This window comes from Salvelinus alpinus, chromosome 1 (genome assembly GCF_045679555.1).
Source record: "Salvelinus alpinus chromosome 1, SLU_Salpinus.1, whole genome shotgun sequence".
Taxonomy (NCBI): Eukaryota; Metazoa; Chordata; class Actinopteri; order Salmoniformes; family Salmonidae; genus Salvelinus; species Salvelinus alpinus.
In genome coordinates this window covers 98,493,542-98,512,999 of record NC_092086.1, presented here as the reverse complement: position 1 = coordinate 98,512,999, position 19,458 = coordinate 98,493,542, and the positions used below count along the sequence as shown (strand labels likewise).

Here is a 19,458-nt window from a genome sequence, read left to right as displayed (position 1 = left end):
GTTTTTGCTATTATTGAAGCAGCTAGAGCGGAAGTAATGTGAAAATAAAAAAGTGTTATCCAAATGTCTTATTCTATGACCGACAGAGCACTGTTAAATCCGACTGAATCATAGTATAAAGGCTTGTTGTATGGCAAAGCCGACCAGCTGTTATTACGCAAGCAGAGAAGGAACACATTAAAGCACACCCAGAAAAAAGGGAATGGGCCTCTTGTGTAGAAGACCGACTGCTCGCAGCACAGTAGGGTATATTTATTTGTCTATACTCTCGGACCATTGTATGTCAAGCTGTTATATTTAGGCAAGCTATTTAGGCCTTAAAAAAGTTAATAGTTCAAATGATTAGTGTTTTCAATGACAGCATAACTAAATTCGTTGGTTTTCAGTTAATCGATACTGCTGTTTTCGATGGGTTTTTTGTCAGGATGTTTGAAAGCGTACTCCAAATCCCATTTTGAGTATTTAATTTAGAATAATGAATTCAAACCTTATTCAACCAACAATTAAAGCCTATAACCTATAGACAAAATTAAACGTACCTACAAATAAATCGACCCGGTGTAATTGAGATAATCTCATGTTTTTTAAAGCACTGTTAAATGTTACACAATCTATTGTCCAACAAACATTTAAATCGGCAATAATTTAAACACGTCTTTTTATAATCGCATGCTTTTTGTACTTTCGAATCTGGTTTTCAGTTCCATAGAAATATAAAATATTATATGGAGGGTTTTTCATTTATCAAAATAGTAGGAGTCCTGTTGATTTATGTTGGATGCACGACGACATTTTAGCTCATGAATTGTAATTAAGTATGTTACAGGAAAATAAAGATCAAATTTTAAGAGTTACATTTTGTTGCATAAACAATTGATTTCCATCTCCAACACTATCCAAATCACAATGATGCATGGAATTAATGTTGTAATCGTTCTGTGGAGGCTGTCAACATGTCCACTGTTACAGCGTGACCAATCACACACAGTCCAAAATGGACAGGAGAGAGAGGCCATAGTGGCCTATTAGGATTTTAAACATTATTTTACTCCAATTTATTGTGAATATTGAAGGTTTATTGACGCAATAACAGAAAAGCCAACGCTATTATTCATATAGGCTAACATTCCACTTCACATAAATCCCATTCGTTGTTCCATGATTCGTTGATCTGTTATTTAGATTAGAAAAATATGCTGATATAAATGTACATACAGTATATAGATAGACCTATTGTGTGTATTTTGCTTTTATTTTCTCTGGGTTTGTATTTATTTTTCCATGAACTGTATATGCTATCTAAACTAAATAGATGTTTTATTGGGTTTTTCTCTTTGTATTGCTTTTCACACACATTTGCATGTCGGGAAGCCTACATGACAGACATACTTGAAATAGTTATTTTGATGGCATTTCTGTAGGTGACAATGACGCAATAGTTTGATTGTTACATACAATTATACATTTTTTAAACATTTACATAAAAAACAACCCAATGGTAGGCTATTTCTCTTATTAAATGTGAATCAAAATATCATTGTTATCCTGCTACCATTTTAAAGAAATTGTGTTTCAAATGTACTTGCTCCTTCGAAATGTTAATTGAAATATAATTTTGAACGGCAAATAAATATAAATTAATCAGATGTCTGTTATGTTTTCTTTTGAGTTTTTGACATTGATGGTTTTGATATCTGAGACAATTAAGAAGACTCAGAGATTATGATTTTAAAATACATTGTAGCTTTACTCTAAGAAAAATATGATGCCAATTTACTATTGGTCTAGTGGTCACATTTTCAGTATAATTTCAAGGGGCTCAGTGGAACCACAGTCTGTGTAGCAGTCTGTTTAGCTATAATTCTCTCCTTGCCACTCCTGTCATGCTAAACTTTGGCATGTAACATGGAATACAATTCATGGAATGTCAGCAAAACTAACTGGGACCCAGACTAGAACCACACAGGGTGATATACTGTATGAATCAACACAAAGAAGAGCCTTTTCTTCCATGGTGGTAAATTACAAAAAAAAAATATATATATAAACACAACATGTAAAGTGTAGGTTTCATTAGCTGAATAAAATATCCCAGAAATGTTCCATGCGCACAAAAAGTTTATTTCTCTAAAATTTTGTGCACTAATTAGTTTACATCGCTATTAGTGAGCATTTCTCCTTTGCCAAGATAATCCATCCACCTGACAGGTGTGGCATATAAAGAAGCTTATTAAACAGCATGATCATTACACAGGTGTACCTTGTGCTGGGGACAAAAGGCCACACTAAAATGTGCAGTTTTGTCACACAACACAATGCCACAGATGTCTCAAGTTTTGAGGGAGCATGCAATTGGCATGCTGACTAGGAATGTCCACCAGAGCTGTTGCCAGAGAATTTAGTGTTCACTTTTCTACCATAAGCCACTTCAGTCGTTTTAGAGAATTTGGAGTACGTCCAACTGGCCTCACAACCGCAGACCACGTGTAAACTCGCCAGCCCAGGACCTCCACATCTGGCTTCTTCACCTGCGGGATCGTCTGAGACCAGCCACCCGGACAGCTGATGAAACTGTGGGTTTGCACAGCCAAAGAACTTCTGCACAAACTGTCAGAAACCGTCTCAGGGAAGCTCATCTGCGTGTTTGTTGTCCTCACCAGGGTCTTGACCGGACTGCAGTTCGGCGTCATAACCGACTTCAGTGGGCAAATGCTCAACTTCGATGGCCACTGGCGCGCTGGAGAAGTGTGCCCTTCACGGATTGTGTACAGAGTGCCCCATGGTAGAGGTGGGGTTATGGTACGGGCAGGCATAAACTACGGACAACGAACAGAATTGCATTTTATTGACGTCAATTTGAATGCACAGAGATACCGTGACGAGATCATGGGACCCATTGTTGTGCCATTCATTCACCGCCATCACCTCATGTTTCAGCATGATAATGTACGGCCCAATGTCACAAGGATCTGTGACCAACAGATGCATATCTGCATTCCCAGTCATGTGAAATCCATAGATTAGGGTCTAATTCATTTATTTTGACTGATTTCCTTATATGAACTGTAACTCAGTAAACTCTTTGAAATTGTTGCATGTTGCATTTATATTTTTGTTCAGTAGAAAATAAGAGCGCTCTTAAGGTATAGGCACAGGTTACTAGGTCAAGTCAAATGTTACTAGGCCTGTGTGTGATCCTAACCCCCCAGAGTCCACTCAGTTATAGCTCTCTATATCACAGAGCACAAATACTTCAGATACCACTGATCATTATTGGCTCCCGAGTGGCACAGTGGTCTAAGGCACTGCATCTCAGTGCTAGAGGCTATATCACAACCGGCCGTGATTGGGAGTCGCATAGGGCAGCGCACAATTGGCCCAGCGCTGTCCGGGTTAGGGGAGGGTTTGGCCGGGGTAGACCGTCATTGTAAAATAAGAATTTGTTCTTAACTGACTTTCCTAGTTAAATAAAAGTAAAAAAATAAAAATACATTGCTTTCTGCTCTGAGAGGGAAGGGGAGGGCACAGAGCAGAGTGAACTACTCAGAACTCTTCTACAGCACACTCAACACACCTTTCTAAATAGAGGAAGTGCCTCAGTGTGATCCTCAGCCCCACCCAGTGATGTGACGGGACAGGCCAGATGACTACAGAGCGGTAGAGAGAGAGCGAGCAGCTGTAGACTGACTCTATTGCGTGACTGAGCTTTTACCACAGAGACGCTTCCAGTGAACAAATTGATTAGGAAGAGAAGGGTGTTCAGGGTCACTAGGAAATAACTGAAGTTGGAAAGGACCATTAAGTGGTGAACAGAGCAGAGTGAGACACCTGTTCAAGATGAGACTGAGCTTGGTTTGTTCCTCTTGTTGACACTCATTCTTCCCACTTAGCCAGGTTCTCTTTATAAATTCATTGGGTAGAACTGACATGTGTTCAGACTCAGTTGGGAGGGACTGACTTTATCGTGACTTCTGTCTGACTGCGACCTGTTGGACTCTAGATATGACACAGAATGGTACTGTGACTAGCAATGGCAACGCTAAGAAGGGAGAAGAACTAAAAATTGTTATTGTGGGTGATGGGGGATGTGGGAAAACATCCCTTCTAATGGTGTATGCCAAAGGAGACTTTCCAGAGGTAAGGATAACATGGCATCTAGTGGCATCTTTTGAGATGTTTGCATATTAGAGTAAGGAAGTAAATGTGTTCATGAACATAATTGTTTTAGATTAATGTAATCACTCTTTAACATTTTTGATTTATTTATGGAGTCATTATTAATTTGTGCCCTTTTGAGGGTGACATCACCAAGCCATACTCAGAGTTTTGTTCCTGTCAGGAAAGTAGCCTCATGATTATCTCCACTATATCATGAAATGAATGTAAAAGTATATTGTTTATATCACTAATCTTACTAACTTATTTCTTAATACAAATAAAACAAGTTATTTTCTTGCCATCTCCATTATTGGTCAGCAGATTTATGCTTAGTTCATTATTCAAGTTAAGACTAATACCAACCCTGTCAGTTCCAGCATAAACAACCTTTTGAATAAACAGTTTAGACTATGCAAATATATTCATTTTTCACTAAATTAACTCTCCCAAAAAAAGTAATGGTAAGTTAGCACAAATAAGTAACACTATTCTAAATATAGGCTTCCTTCTCCAAAGATAATGATTTGTTACATAATTAAGGAATTCTCCTAGACAGAGCATTACATGTATTCAAGATCTATGGCACTGTATCCAGTTTTGGTTGAATTACATTGTCTCAATTATGTGCATTTACAGTATCCCGTGGATGAAATGCAAAATGATTGAAATACTGAATTTCTTTCTCCCTTTGTCATTTCTGTTTAACAGAAGTATGCTCCGTCTGTGTTTGAGAAATATGTCTCCACTGTCACGTATGGAGGGAAAGAGATTCGGCTCAACCTCTATGACACAGCTGGTAAGGTCCCCTATGCAACATAATCATTATTAAGAATCTATAGATCAAGAAGAGGGTTCTGTTCCTGCACAATGGGCAGGTATGTAGGGTGTGGATCGTTGTTCTGTGGGTGTGGAGTCATCTTGCCTGTAATGCTGGAGCAGATATATTCTGATAGCATATCTTTGATCAGCTAGGTGGAACATAAAGCTAGATAGAAGGATAGAATTGTGTCAGGTCAGTGCAATCCAAGCATTGGGTTCAGAACAGAGATTCTGAAATGCTTTCAATTATTGACTAATATAGCCATCAGTTAAAAATATTGTTATCCTATATTATTATCCTCTTGTTTTCTGGAGAATAAACAGTAAAAACAAACATGGGACTAGTTTGCTGGAGGATGAGAACTGAAAATGTGTCTTATGACTTTCTCTATAACTGGAAACTTTTTCTCCAAGCAATGTGTTTCGTTGAAATGTCATAATGGAGTATTGTAGATTTACTGTCTGACTGTAGTAGATTACATTGTTTTTGTAAACGATGAGTATGACGCGACATCTCACTGAGTATTACACCTTGCCCTCTCACAGCACTGATGCAATGACAAGCAGCAGTGTTGCAGAAAGCTGCTGTGACAGAGGATGTGGTGGAGGCTCATCTATAGAAATAATGTTTGTAACTGTATTTGCATCTGAGTGGTCCTTTGATACTTTAAACTAGACATTGCCAGTGAAACCTCAGATTATCAGCTCAAATGGCTAGATATTGAATTGAAAATCTTAATAGCTTCTAAATAATAACTTTATTCTGTTGAATTGTTTACTATTTGATTAAGATCATGTCAAACTTGATTTTCTAGTTTTTCAGCTCGTTGTTATGGATATTGTAAATCACAAATAGAGTACCACAGTATGAGTCATATTACCCATAAAACCTAGCGGTCAAAAAAGGAAATGGTTCCAATCGTTTTTCCACCATAAATGTTTCCCATAGGGGATTTTAGAAACACTTTTAGAAACACCTTCTTTAACCTGTCTCCTCCCCTTCATACACACTGATTGAAGTGGATTTAGCAGGTGACTTCAGTAAGAGATCACAAAACACAGCCATTATTTTAAGTGTTTCTAAAATCCCCTATGGGAAAAATGAATGGTAGAAAAATTATTGGAACCATTTCCCTGTTTTGACCGCCAGGTTTTATGGGTATTTTGACACCTCCACTATGTGGCTCTATACCAGCATACACTGAGTGCACAAAACATTAGGAACACCTGACTTTCCATGACATAGACTGACCAGGTGAAAGCTGTGATCCCTTACTGATGTCACCTGTTAAATCCACTTCAATCAGGGTAAATGAAGGGGAAGAGACCGGTTAAAGAAGGATTTTTAAGTCTTGAGACAATTGAGACATGTCTTGTGTATGTGTGCCATTCAGAGGGTGAATGGGCAAGACAAAAGATTTAAGTCTCTTTGAATGGGGAATGGTAGTAGGTGCCAGGCTCACCGGTTTGAGTGTGTCAAGAACTGCAACACTGCTGGGTTTTTCACACTCAACAGTTTCCCGTGTATATCAAGAATGGTCCACCACCCAAAGGACATCCAGCCAACTTGACACAACTGTGAGAAGCATTGGAGTCAACATGGGCCAGCATCCCTGTGGAAGGCTTTCGACACCTTGCAGAGTCCATGCCTCAACGAATTGAGGCTGCTCTGAGGACAAAAGGGGGTGTAACACAATATTAGGAAGGTGTTCCTAATGTTTTGTACACTGTGTATTTTATGGTTTTATCAAGACTTGTGGAATAGTTGGCTTCCTGAGAAGTTAGTTTCAGAAATTACTTTATACTTGTTCTCTATCAATACTGGATATTGCAAACCACTCCCCTCTAGAAATGTAAGTTACACATATTGACTAATAACAGTGGCAGAATGATCTACTTACTATGTTGGGGGCTGATTTTGGTGTTTCCAAGGACAACCTTTCACGTGTCCTAGTGCAGTGTCTCCACTGTGAGTCACCGGCTTATCTTAGCCTAACTGCCGCAACAGCCACTTTATTTGACAGGAAAAGGAAGTTAAAGCCAGGATGTGGTTTTATAACTGGTTATAACATGGTTCAGTATCAACTCATTCCATTACTAGAGGTTGTTAGGGGGGGTGTAATATTGTCTCTTTTTTCCTTCTATAAGTTCACCAAACACTTTACATTGAGTGCATTTGTGTCTCCATTTTTTTCAGGCCAAGATGATTACGATCGTTTGAGGCCACTCTCCTACCAGAATGCCAACCTGGTGTTAGTTTGTTATGATGTGACCAACCCCACCAGTTTTGAAAATGTCTTAATCAAGGTAAGCTCATTGATCATGATTCATCTACGATATTACATTATCCAGTGACAGCCAATGACATTCATATTCTTCCCAACAACAGCCAACGCTAAATAAGCAGCTAACCACAGTGAATTTAAGGGCCTGCATGTTTTGCTAGGATCCCGGTACAGTGCATAATAGATCTAGTGAGTATTGTCTGTACAAATAAACAAGCACAACATTAGTCACCATAGAGTGGTGGGAAAGGGATTGCGAGTTCACCACTTATAAGTGGTTAGACATCACATCTAGGCAGGAATTTGATGAATGATTATTGGAGATTGACTTTGATGTGACTGTGTACATTCTTTTGACTTTGCTCGCTATTTGTGACTCAACCAGAGCACATGAACTTTGACCCCAGTGGCTTGGCCTGAAAAACAAACAGGACTGTGCTGGAAGCCTCCCTCAATGAGCAGGGAAATGTCAATAAAGAGCCATGAATGCATACCATGTGATAAAGTCAAGGGGAATGCAGTCAGAGTGAGACTTTGTAAGCACAAAACATTACAGCAAGGGAGGGGGTAAACACGCCTACTTGTAGAACCGATACCTGGGTGGACGTAGAGCCAAACCAAACAACCTGTCAATGTAGTATTTTTGTAGGCTATTTTATAAGTATCTGTTTCCTCTGTTGGGTCATTGATGAAACTTATTGCTAATTGTTTATGGGTCCAGTCAATGAAAATATGAAAACAGCGCACACACACAGTATGCAAACACCATGATCCCGAGTGTAATCCCAATGTGACAGTTTGAGCTCCTTCCTACCTTGACCTCTTACCTCTACATTCACTATTGTGTTCTGCTGTCTCACGCAGTGGTACCCGGAAGTGAACCACTTCTGTCGCGATGTTCCTGTCATTCTGATTGGCTGTAAGACTGACCTGAGGAAGGATAAGGAGCGTACCAGGAGACTCAAAGCCATGGATCAGGCTCCCATCACTTACACACAGGTGAGGATCAACCTGTCCTCCTGATGACAGGGTTTATACACATAACTTGAGGTGTGGTGCTTTGACTTTAACCATTTAATTTGAATTATGGATAATGGCCTTCAAATGCTTGATCCTAGAAAACCTTCTCTGATTTGCCCTGTTTACCAGTCTCCAATTCTGGTCCAGTACTCCCTGTCATCCAGTGACTGCTCATTGTTTGGTTCCACAGGGTGAGGAGACCAGGCGGCATATGAGTGCTGAGCTTTATCTAGAGTGTTCAGCCAAATACCGGGAGAACGTAGAGGACATTTTCAGAGATGCCACCAAAAAAGCCCTGGCATCAAGCCGCAGAGCAAGACACCGTACGAAGAAGAGGCATTGTGTCATCCTGTGACCTCGTTCTAGTGAAAGGACAGAGGCTTGAAGTCCATTGACACAACGGGACACTCTGTCCTCTGGTCTTACATGCCAAAGCTACCCAATCTGCTGCTTGTCTATTATAAACAACTGCTTGCCACATCCTGGGTCATCTTAATTCAATTTCAAGAAGAGCCTGTTCCATCCCCAACCAATTCATGCCTTTGGGATCTGGACAATGATATTGAACACTGAACTAATATCTGCTAAGATCTGCTAGGATAGAGATGGAATTCCTGCTAGTTCTATGGGCGCAAGGTCTATCCTGGGATTCTAGAGTGGTTTTGTTATTGACTAGCTACGTTAGACCAGGGTGTAAATTGGCATATAAAATCAAATCAAATGTATTTATATAGCCCTTCTTACATTAGCTGATATCTCAAAGTGCTGTACAGAAACCCAGCCTAAAACCCCAAACAGCAAGTAATGCAGGTGTAAAAGCAGATTGAGATTGTGCTTCATATACTTTTTTCAAATATCCTGTTATTACTGAATTATACTGAATTTCTATTTTTACTTTTATAAAGAACTTGTTATGCCTATTGCTGGCCTTTTGTGGTGTTGATTTTTTAACATTTCTCACGATCATTGAGTGGTTGATTTGTAAAACATTTTTTGTAGCAGTTCCATTTCTAGGGCGAGGCACTGACCTACTTAATGTACTGTGTTACCTTGAATAACTCTTCCTTGATACAATCACAGCTCTGGTCCACTGATCACCTGGCAAGATTTGTTTCAGGAAGTTGTCTGTTAATGGATACCTACTCAGGGCAAATATCCCTATTACATATGTTCATGTAAGTGGCTTACCCTTTCTGCAGAGGATGATAAGTACTAATCAGTGACCGTGCTTACTAAGCATGTTGGTAAACAGTGCACCATCTTCTGAATACAATGTGATGCTGCACCTTTTATATTGTCAGGGCAATTTACTACTGTGGTTGAAAGCTGTTAGAAATGAGCTCCTTTCAAAGCTGGAGTCTGGACCAATATTTATTGCAGGTCACTAAGTTAAATGACAGTGCCCACTAGTGGTGGTTGCTATGAAAAAACAGACAAGGCAGTGTTTCCTACTTAGATAACTGAATAATATGGACATGCTGATTGATAAATGTATGTTTAGATAAGAAACACATCACATGATTTTCTAGTTGTAAAATGACATTACACAGATCCATGTATGTAAATAAATGGCTCTGACATAAGTATGTTCCCCCAAGAGGGAACAGCTACCATCATGCAAAGCTGATTCAACATTAACATAAGTCATATGTTGAAAATAAATCAGCCCAATCAATTAATCAAATGCCACAACTAAACATGAAAAGACATTACACAATCTTTGAATCAGATGTTTTATTTCTTTTACAGCCATGTATAGTGTGAAAAAGCAGTAAGAGACAGCATAAATTAAATGATTTTGTCCAGTGTCTCGTTGTTACAGGTGTACGTTCAGGCACAAGTTAGTCTTATGACAGGACAATCCATGACATGAACATTAAACCAAACTAACAATACATGAGGAAATAGGATCTGTTGTGTACTGCATTGTAGCAGATTTGACAGACTGACCATTAGACCAAAATGTTAAATTCAATAACATGCTTTAGCTTTTTCCCACAAGTGTAATAAAAATAGTGGTTCCCTTCGAGAGTACAATAGATTTTTTTTAAATGAAAACAAGACAAAGTCCAAGACCTTACATTTTCCCCAATAACAACACTTCATTCCAAATGGAACAAAAACATACATCACGCAATTGTGACAGGCTACAGTGAGAGATAAGGCATTTAGAAAGCCCTGTCACTAAGTAATAAAGTTGTTGAGACCAATCCCTTTGTTCAAATGCACATCTAATAACAGTAAAAAATTAAATAATGCTGAAAATGGGTACAAATGCTCTTGAGATCTGTACATAATTCAGAGTGGACAAATTACTATACATACCATGTATGTCAGCAGAGTTATATACACTTGATCACTCCCGCACATTTGTGCTCAAGACATTATTGCCAATCATTTGTTCACAGTACCAGTGCTCATAGCAGCAATTGTTTGTTGTGGACCTTAACAGCATATTGTGATCAAGGTGAACTCAAACAACCAGCATCTTCTTGCACAACCTGAATTGGACAAGTCTCTCAAATAATAATTAATTGAAAGGGTTATCATTTTGAACCAGATTACAGGATTTAAAAAATATGGACTTTTGTCTATGCCGAATCCACTGTGTCTGAAATGATACAACACCAGGCACTCAGATAAGCAAGGTGCAGACCATTACAGAAAAGAAACCCTTGTATACTCAAACTTGGTCAGTATCATTAGTATATGCATCATTTAAAAATTGAACGCCTGTGTCATTTATGGTTGCCAAATCAACCCAAACAATGGTAGTAAACTGCTGCTGTTAAAATGTGTAAATGTCTATGATCAGTTAAGTCCAGGCTGAAAGAAGAAGCAGGCTTTAGTTTATATAATATAGACATGTTACTATCCAGAAATAAGCAAATGGGTTTACTTTCAACAGCACACCGGGGAGAAATATATAGTTCAATGCATCTTTACTGAAAAACATCAAAACGACAGACACTTGTAGTTACAAATAACAGTGAAAAAATGGCTGTGCCTTGGACGTATTCGAATATGCCATACCGATAACAGTTATGTGAAGTAGTGACATGACCACACAGTACATATACTTTGTAGGTAAACTCACCTTTTCTCATGACCTAATGCAGGGTTTCTCAAACTCAGTCCTGGGCCCCCCCCAGGTACACATTTGCTTTTTACCCTAGCACTACACAGCTGACTCAAATACCCAACTAATCCTCATCAAGCTTTGATTATTTGATTCAGCTGTGTAATGCTAGGGCAAACACTCAAACGTGCACCTAGGGGGGCCCAAGACCGAGTTTGGGAAACCCTGACCTAATGCTACTTGTCTTTGTTGAGTTGCATATAGTTTGAAGAGTGGCTCTCTGTACATGTAGTTCATGCTCCGACCTAAAAACATCAACACCATAATTAATCAGTCTGTCCACTCACTAAATCTATAAGGCTCAAGCCTCAAACGGTCCAGGATCGCAGTAGTTCATCTGCCAGACGAAAGCTGCTCTGTGTTGTGATTGCATGTGTAGTAAGGACAATGACAGGTTATCGGAAACAAAAGCACACTCAGCCAAGATTATTGGTTAATGTTGCAGCTGTCATCACGGTCCGAGACACATTGGTCTCTCTGCTCTGTCTTTTCCTGGCACAAACCCTCTGCCGTCCATCTTTCCATCGGCTGTGCGTGTCAAAGTGCCCTTTTGCTTAATGGTTACTGGCCACTTGGAGGTCTGAGCTGTAGTCAGACTCGTTCACTCCTGCTTTTGCACCTTTTCTGGGTTTTCCTGGATCTTTTGGTGAACAACTTTTAATGTGGTGAGAAAATTACCCAGGAATAGGACAAGAAATGTCAGTGCCAACATAAATACCTGAAAAGATACAAACAAAGGCATTAGGAATGACATGTATTCATGACATTTAGTATAATGACATCACATCATGACATCATTTAGTATAATGACATCCCAAGGTTAAACTTCAGGCGTCTTGTAACGAGCATAGGCTACAAGAAAATTCTAGACGAGCTTGCACAAGACGGGCTGGGAGTAGAGACATGTTGTACTGTATTGTATTTGAAAACAAGGGACTTAGAGATTGTAGGGTAGTATTTCTGTCCTTACCTGCCACTCTTTACAGTCTTCATGTCCTGCCAACCGAAACAGAGTCATAGCATTGTACAGCTGCCAGAACTGTGAAGGGGATTGGAGAGAGAGAGAGAGAGAGAGAGAGAGAGAGAAAAGCTCAGTCCAAGAACTGCAACCTTACTCAAGCACACAAGCATGGAAGCTTACCCTGGAGTGTGTACATGTAAATGTATAAACAGCAGAAATAACCATCTTATTCACTGGAATAAGTAACACAATTAAAGCCTTGCAATCATGTTGGGCAAGACTTTATTTACAATAGTGACAGATTTTGCAATAACATCTTTTTACTTCCAGTTGACCGTCTCCCCACCCCACTCTCATCCCAGTCTGTGTGAAACACACTGGCACACACCCAGACTAACCTGACCTCATCCCTGGATGACCATTCAATACAATTGTGTTTAAGTTCCTCACTGTTGAGAAAAGATATTAAGCCTGATATGTCAATGTCTTGAGTTGAAAGTAGTAGAAAGGTGGAATAAATGTTAAACAACCTCTGAACTAAACCCATATTTAGGAGCTGTGTGGTGGTCTGGTGTTTGACTTACATGGCCAAAAAAGAGAAATGGCAAGAGGAAGGTGAGCCCTCTCCACATCCATGACTGAAACCCCTCTGAAAAACAGATATGCATACATTACTAATGGTGGAAAATTAACATTCACTAAGGCACAAACTACAGAAAGTTTACATCCAGTTTAAAAAGCTTTGTCAAGGGTACAGGTTAATCATTAGACACATTATGGTAAGGAGAATACAGTAAGCTATATCAAAAACAGAGCTAAACATTCTGTATGTCAGAACCAATACTCTGTTCAAGGGGCAGCTGCAGACTGATTGTGAGATGTTATCCATCAGCTCACTATTGTCAGCAAGATAGAAATACACTAGAAGAATTTATATCATAATTTCAATTTTGGGCAGTAGAAAGGAAAACTTGAGATTCAAAGAGTGTGATGTTCTGCAAGGTATTCCGACAATTGGGATTTCACTCAACATGGAAGAGAAACAACTTGCTTAAGGGTAAAACCCCACCTTCGTCCCATTTTTGCAGTCACGGGGTTGCTTGTGGCCCACTTCATTGTAACAACTATTGACACACACAAATGTCTTGTAAATGGTTCAAAAGCCCACAGGGGGTTTCCCAAGTCATAACCAATAAGCAAGCCTTAGACACTTTCCTAACTGAAAAGGAGCTCATCTTACCCACTGTGAGGTCCAACTGATTTCTCTCCCCCAAAGCTCGTAACCGGTATAAGCAGCCACTTTGGTAGTAATATTGAAGAAAATGCACAAAGCCTGAAAACCAAAAGGATGGATAAAAAAATAATATGTGTCAAACACCTTTACAACCAATAATGTATGAGCAATGACATGCACTTACATTTCAGTAATTTAGGCTATATTGTGCAGCTTGTGATTTTTTTTCTCATCCCCTTAACACAATATCTACTTAACAAAACTATTAAACGCAACACACAAAAATGTCAACTATTTTATTGAGTTACAGTTCATATAAGGAAATCAGTCAATTGAAATAAATTCAGCAGGTCCTAATCAATGGATTTCACATGACTGGGCAGGGGCCCACCCAATCAGGAATAGTTTCTCTCCACAAAAGTTCATTTTTACAGACAGAAATACTCCTCAGTTTTATTATCTGGTCGGGTGACTGGTCTCAGACGATCCCGCAGGTGAAGAAGCCGGATGTGGAGGTCCTGGGCTGACGTGGTTACACGTGGTCTGCGGTTGGTCGTACTGCCAAATTCTCTAAAATTATGTTGGAGGTGGCTTATTGTAGAGAAAGGACTATTAAATTCTCTGGCAACAGATCTGGTGGACATTCCTACAGTCAGCATGCCAATTGCGCGCTCCCTCAAAACTTGAGACATCTGTGGCATTGTGTTGTGACAAAACTGCACATTTTAGAGTGGCCTTTTATTGTCCCCAGCACAAGGTGCACATGTGTAATGATCATGAGGTATAATTCTTGATATGCCACACCTGTCAGCTGGATGGATTATCTTGGCAAAGGAGAAATGATCCCTAATAGGGATGTAAACAAATTTGTGGAAAATAAGCTTTTTGTGCATATGGAATATTTCTAGGATATTTTATTTCAGCTCATGAAACATAGGACCAACACTTTACATGTTGCGTTTATATTTTTGTTCAGTATAAATAGAAAAAGTAGATGCTTACTCTGGTAAATGGAGAATGCAAGGAATTGACTTCTAAACATCTGATACATGGACCCCTCTGGCCTTTGAGAAGAAGCAAACAGAGGAACCAATCAATACAAGTAATGGGATAACGTTTCACAAACTGCTTGTCAGAAAACCTTTGAGGGCAACTGCCAACAGATGTTTTGCTTTTGACCAACAGCAATTCAAAGAAAGTGTTCAAAGTTAAAAATAAATAAAGCACTTACCAGGTAAGCATTACACCTGATAGGAAGGTAGAGACATAATGATGGGAGACCCACCACCCTTTGATCCTGAAAAGACACATGGAGTGGAATTAAAATAAAGAAGCATAACTTGGTAGGCACACTGGTAAAGTATTTTGATCTCACTGAGTTAATAATCACATAAAAAGCTTAGTAGCTCACCGGGACCCATTGCTCATGAGGATGCTTTCCCTTATGGTCAAAGTGCAGTAGTACCAAACCAGCAAGAAGTTGAAGATTTCATCTGTGACACTGCAACAACAAAACACAGACATTTACAACTACTTTGCTTTGATGAAACATTAAAAGATGCTACAAGGAAACATCAAATGCATAACATAACCAACTCACCGGTAATTGAGCAAAAAGAGACAGGTTATGGCCCCAAACATCAAGATTATTGTCATAAAAAGCTTGAACTTCTCATATTCATCTTTATAGGCAAATCTGCTCCAGAGAATAGAACAAACAGGGGGTCATAAGCAGAAACCATGCGGATGTGACTGAATACAGATATTTTGTTAAAGCACACTTACTTTGCCTGGTTGCTGAGAAGTGTTACATTCACATTGCCAAGCACCAAATTTAAGTACAATCTGAAAAGAGACAAACATTTTACAATATGCTTTGACACCCTCATATGGTAACATCTGTAACCAAAATATGTAATAAGCATGTCCTCAAATACACTGACCCATTCTTCTTTGGCAAATAGGCTTCCATATCAAAGAAGAAATTCTCTTTGTCTTTAATTTGCATTTGGATGTCTTTGATCAGTTCCATTTCTTTCTCACCACTTGTTTTTGTGCACCTGTAGAAGAAAATGAAACCTTTAAATGCTCAGGTCCTACTTATGGGGACCTTTGGAACAGGAAAATAAGACTGAACCATTCCGTGTCAACTGACAGCACTAAGAGTAGGCTACTTACTTGCACAGACTGTGCCCGAGGTCTTTTAGACCCTTCCGCTGTTTACTAATGGCACTGCTGCATGTTGCCTGGAGGTTGGTGAGCTCATCGAGCTTCTGTCTGTACACTTTGTGAGTTTCCTATAAATAAAATGTAAATAAATAAGCGAAGGATGTTTCATCTGTACTCAAATATGTTGATAGTAGAGACTGTCAAATCGGCAATTATTTTCACCAAAGAGAGTTTAGGCATGCAGTCTAGGACAGATCCCTCCCTTTAATTTCTAAGGAGTTTGAGGCTGATCCCTGATCTGGCAGAATATAACAGGTGGATGGAAGACAGCATTGCATTTGCAGTATCATTGAACTTATCCTGTCCTTTCAAGTGGTGTCAAGAAGGAAATGAGAGGGAAAGAAGCCACTGCACCCTGGTTAAAGTGACCCTTATTTGCTACATACCTGCATTGGTTGACTGATTTGGGGGATTTCACTATAAAAAAAAAACAACTAGCTAGGTACTAATCATTGTTATCAAACTGAGCTAGCTAGTTTGCTTGCTGGTTATAATGACTTCAACAGGCTATTATTGCTAGTTAACGAGCTAACATTTGCCATTCACTGGCCAAATTTCCATATATTAAATCTAGCTAGCTGCACCAATTCAAGTAAACCTGACTCGCATACCCCAGGTCACTATACTGAACAAAAATATAAAATGCAACAATTGCAAAGATTTTACTGAGTTACAGTTCATAAGGAAATCAGTAATTTGAAATAAATTCATTAGGCACTTAAGGATTGGAAATACAGATATGCATCTGTTGATCACAGATAACTTTTATTTTATTTTTTTAAGTAGGGGCATGGATCAGAAAACCAGTGTTTTCTGACCACCATTTGTCTCATGCAGCGAGACATCTCCGTCGCATAGAGTTGATCAGGCTGTTGATTGTCTCCAATGGCTGTACGGAGTTGATGGATAATGGCGGGAACTGGAACACACTGTCTAACACGTCGATCCAGAGCATCCCAAACGTACTCAATGGGTGACATGTCTGGTGAGTATGCAGGCCATGGAAGAACTGCGACATTTTCAGCCGTCAGGAATTGTGTACAGATCTTGGGGCCGTGCACTTTCAGGCTGAAGGATGAGGTGATGGCGGCGGATGAATGGCACAACAATGGGCATCAGAATCTCAACACATATCTCTGTGCATTCAAATTGCCATCGATAAAATGCAATTGTGTTCAGTGTCCATAGCTTATGCCTGCCCATACCATAAACCCACCGCCCCATGGGGCACTGGGGGTTATGGTTCACAACGTTAACTTCAACAAACCGCTTGCCCACACAAAACCAGACACATGGCCTGCGGTGGAGAGGCCGGTTGGATGTACTGCAAATTCTCTAAAACGACAGAGGTGGCTTATGGTATAGAAAGGAATATTAAATTCTCTGGTAACAGCTCTGGTGGACATTCCCGCAGTCAGCATGCCAATTGTACGCTCCCTCAAAACTTGAGACATCTGTAGCATTGTGTTGTGTGACAAAACTGCACATTTTAGAGTGGCCTTTTATTGTCCCCAGCACAAGGTGCACATGTGTAATGATCATGCTATATAATTTTTGATATGCCACATTGTCTTGGCAAAGGAAAAATGCTCACTAATAGGGATGTAAACAAATTTGTAGACAATGAGAGAAATAAGCTTTTTGTGCACATGTAAGATTTCTGGGATCTTTCATTTCAGCTCATGAAACGAACACTTTACATGTTGCGTTTATATTTTTGTTCAGCATAATTATATTGGAAAGCTCCTGAATACAAAATATTGTGTACAATTATAACGTTACCCGATAACCTTTTGTAAAATTAGTATACTGGGTTAACTAAGCTATCTAGCAAACTAACTAACAGGCTAGCTAGCAATCTACCAAACTGAGTTGACAATCGTAGCTATATCATCCTCCTCTCTTGCCGAACTGACGGTAATACACGTCACGCTACGCACTAACGTTAGCTAGCTGTCAAACAGGCTTCACATAGGCCTACCTGTAATTGTTGATATTCTTGGTCAATTTCTTCCCAATCAGTTTGACACCTTTGCAGGGACATTGTGCCAGTTAGCGGCACGAGCTAGCTATTTCGCTTCCTCCGACTCCCTGTACAGAACCTCCAGATGGCTACAATACAGCCGCAGACAGTTACTAGTATTTTTTGGTAGCAACCACTGAGGTATAATAAGAATGGTAGCTACAGCTGTTCAAGATTATTTTTCCATGTCACGCTGTGCGCATGCGTCAGACCGCCCACTCCTGTCAAATGTATCTATGTGACGTCACAGTTCTAAAAGTGCTGAAATATTAATACTCGACAGGAACGCCTACTACAATAACAGCTTCACATTACTGTTTGAGAAAAATGTTTTGGATAATGATTTGAAGAGCAATATAATACATTTACAAGAACTGAAAAATGTTTCTGACTCAGCGCAAACGCTGACAGGAAAATGTGTACGTCTATGCAAATTGGTTGCTATGGGGATATAACGTTTCGTCACTGACTGTAGCCACAGTTCATTATAGACAGGTTGGTTGTTTAGCAACTTAATCGACGAGTGCACAACAGACGGGGTTAGTGTAAATCGGGAATATGCAACCCTGGTCCTGGAGTAACCGAACTGGAAGACTAGGTGTGTTGAATTTAGGCAATCATTGAAATGATCAATTAGCTCAGTTGGTCCGGTGCGGTGCCTAGTTGGAACAAAATCCTGCAGTATCTGCAGCACTCCAGGAAGAAGCAGACAGGAACTTTCTGGGGGAGGCGTAAACTTGGACGCGCAAGGTTCGACTTCAAACAAGGAAGCGAAATACACTGCTCAAAAAAATAAAGGGAACACTAAAATAACACATCCTAGATCTGAATGAATGAAATATTCTTATTAAATACTTTTTTTTTTTACATAGTTGAATGTGCTGACAACAAAATCACACAAAAATTATCAATGGAAATCAAATTTATCAACCCATGGAGGTCTGGATTTGGAGTCACACTCAAAATTAAAGTGGAAAACCACACTACAGGCTGATCCAACTTTGATGTAATGTCCTTAAAACAAGTCAAAATGAGGCTCAGTAGTGTGTGTGGCCTCCACGTGCCTGTATGACCTCCCTACAACGCCTGGGCATGCTCCTGATGAGGTGGCGGATGGTCTCCTGAGGGATCTCCTCCCAGACCTGGACTAAAGCATCCGCCAACTCCTGGACAGTCTGTGGTGCAACGTGGCGTTGGTGGATGGAGCGAGACATGATGTCCCAGATGTGCTCAATTGGATTCAGGTCTGGGGAACGGGTGGGCCAGTCCATAGCATCAATGCCTTCCTCTTGCAGGAACTGCTGACACTCCAGCCACATGAGGTCTAGCATTGTCTTGCATTAGGAGGAACCCAGGGCCAACCGCACCAGCATATGGTCTCACAAGGGGTCTGAGGATCTCATCTCGGTACCTAATGGCAGTCAGGCTACCTCTGGCGAGCACACGGAGGGCTGTGCAGCCCCCCAAAGAAATGCCACCCCACACCATGACTGACCCACTGCCAAACCGGTCATGCTGGAGGATGTTGCAGGCAGCAGAACGTTCTCCACGGCGTCTCCAGACTCTGTCACGGCACATGTCACATGTGCG

The 19,458-nt window shown here is 40.0% G+C and overlaps 2 protein-coding genes across 6 annotated transcripts; one reads left to right on the top strand and one right to left on the bottom strand.

The window, feature by feature from the left end:
- Window positions 1–122: 122 nt before the first annotated feature.
- LOC139536348 (rho-related GTP-binding protein RhoF-like) lies at window positions 123–9,202 on the top strand. 2 transcript variants are annotated; one of them, XM_071336823.1, is made up of 5 exons: window positions 123–241; window positions 4,867–4,954; window positions 7,175–7,284; window positions 8,127–8,261; window positions 8,473–9,202. In XM_071336823.1, exons 1-5 carry the CDS (start codon window positions 203–205, stop codon window positions 8,635–8,637), a joined length of 537 nt encoding a protein of 178 aa, XP_071192924.1. In that variant the 5' UTR covers window positions 123–202; the 3' UTR covers window positions 8,638–9,202. The 2 variants fall into 2 exon arrangements, with proteins under 2 accessions (XP_071192924.1, XP_071192914.1); XM_071336813.1 differs by lacking the exon at window positions 123–241 and adding an exon at window positions 3,491–4,137.
- Window positions 9,203–10,001: 799 nt separating this feature from the next.
- On the bottom strand, window positions 10,002–18,085 carry LOC139536310 (transmembrane protein 120B-like). Of its 4 annotated transcripts, XM_071336752.1 has the most exons (14): window positions 17,827–18,085; window positions 15,795–15,913; window positions 15,560–15,676; window positions 15,402–15,461; window positions 15,217–15,312; window positions 15,028–15,117; window positions 14,848–14,913; window positions 14,619–14,680; window positions 13,623–13,715; window positions 13,452–13,506; window positions 12,967–13,031; window positions 12,781–12,831; window positions 12,392–12,460; window positions 10,002–12,139 (listed from the first exon to the last, which is right to left on the bottom strand). In XM_071336752.1, the coding sequence occupies exons 1-13, from the start codon at window positions 17,887–17,889 to the stop codon at window positions 12,411–12,413; spliced, it is 987 nt and encodes a 328-aa protein (XP_071192853.1). In that variant the 5' UTR covers window positions 17,890–18,085; the 3' UTR covers window positions 10,002–12,139; window positions 12,392–12,410. The 4 variants fall into 4 exon arrangements, 3 of the variants coding, with proteins under 3 accessions (XP_071192853.1, XP_071192860.1, XP_071192844.1); XR_011667289.1 differs by lacking the exon at window positions 13,452–13,506; XM_071336759.1 differs by lacking the exon at window positions 12,781–12,831.
- Between the last annotated feature and the right edge of the window lie 1,373 nt (window positions 18,086–19,458).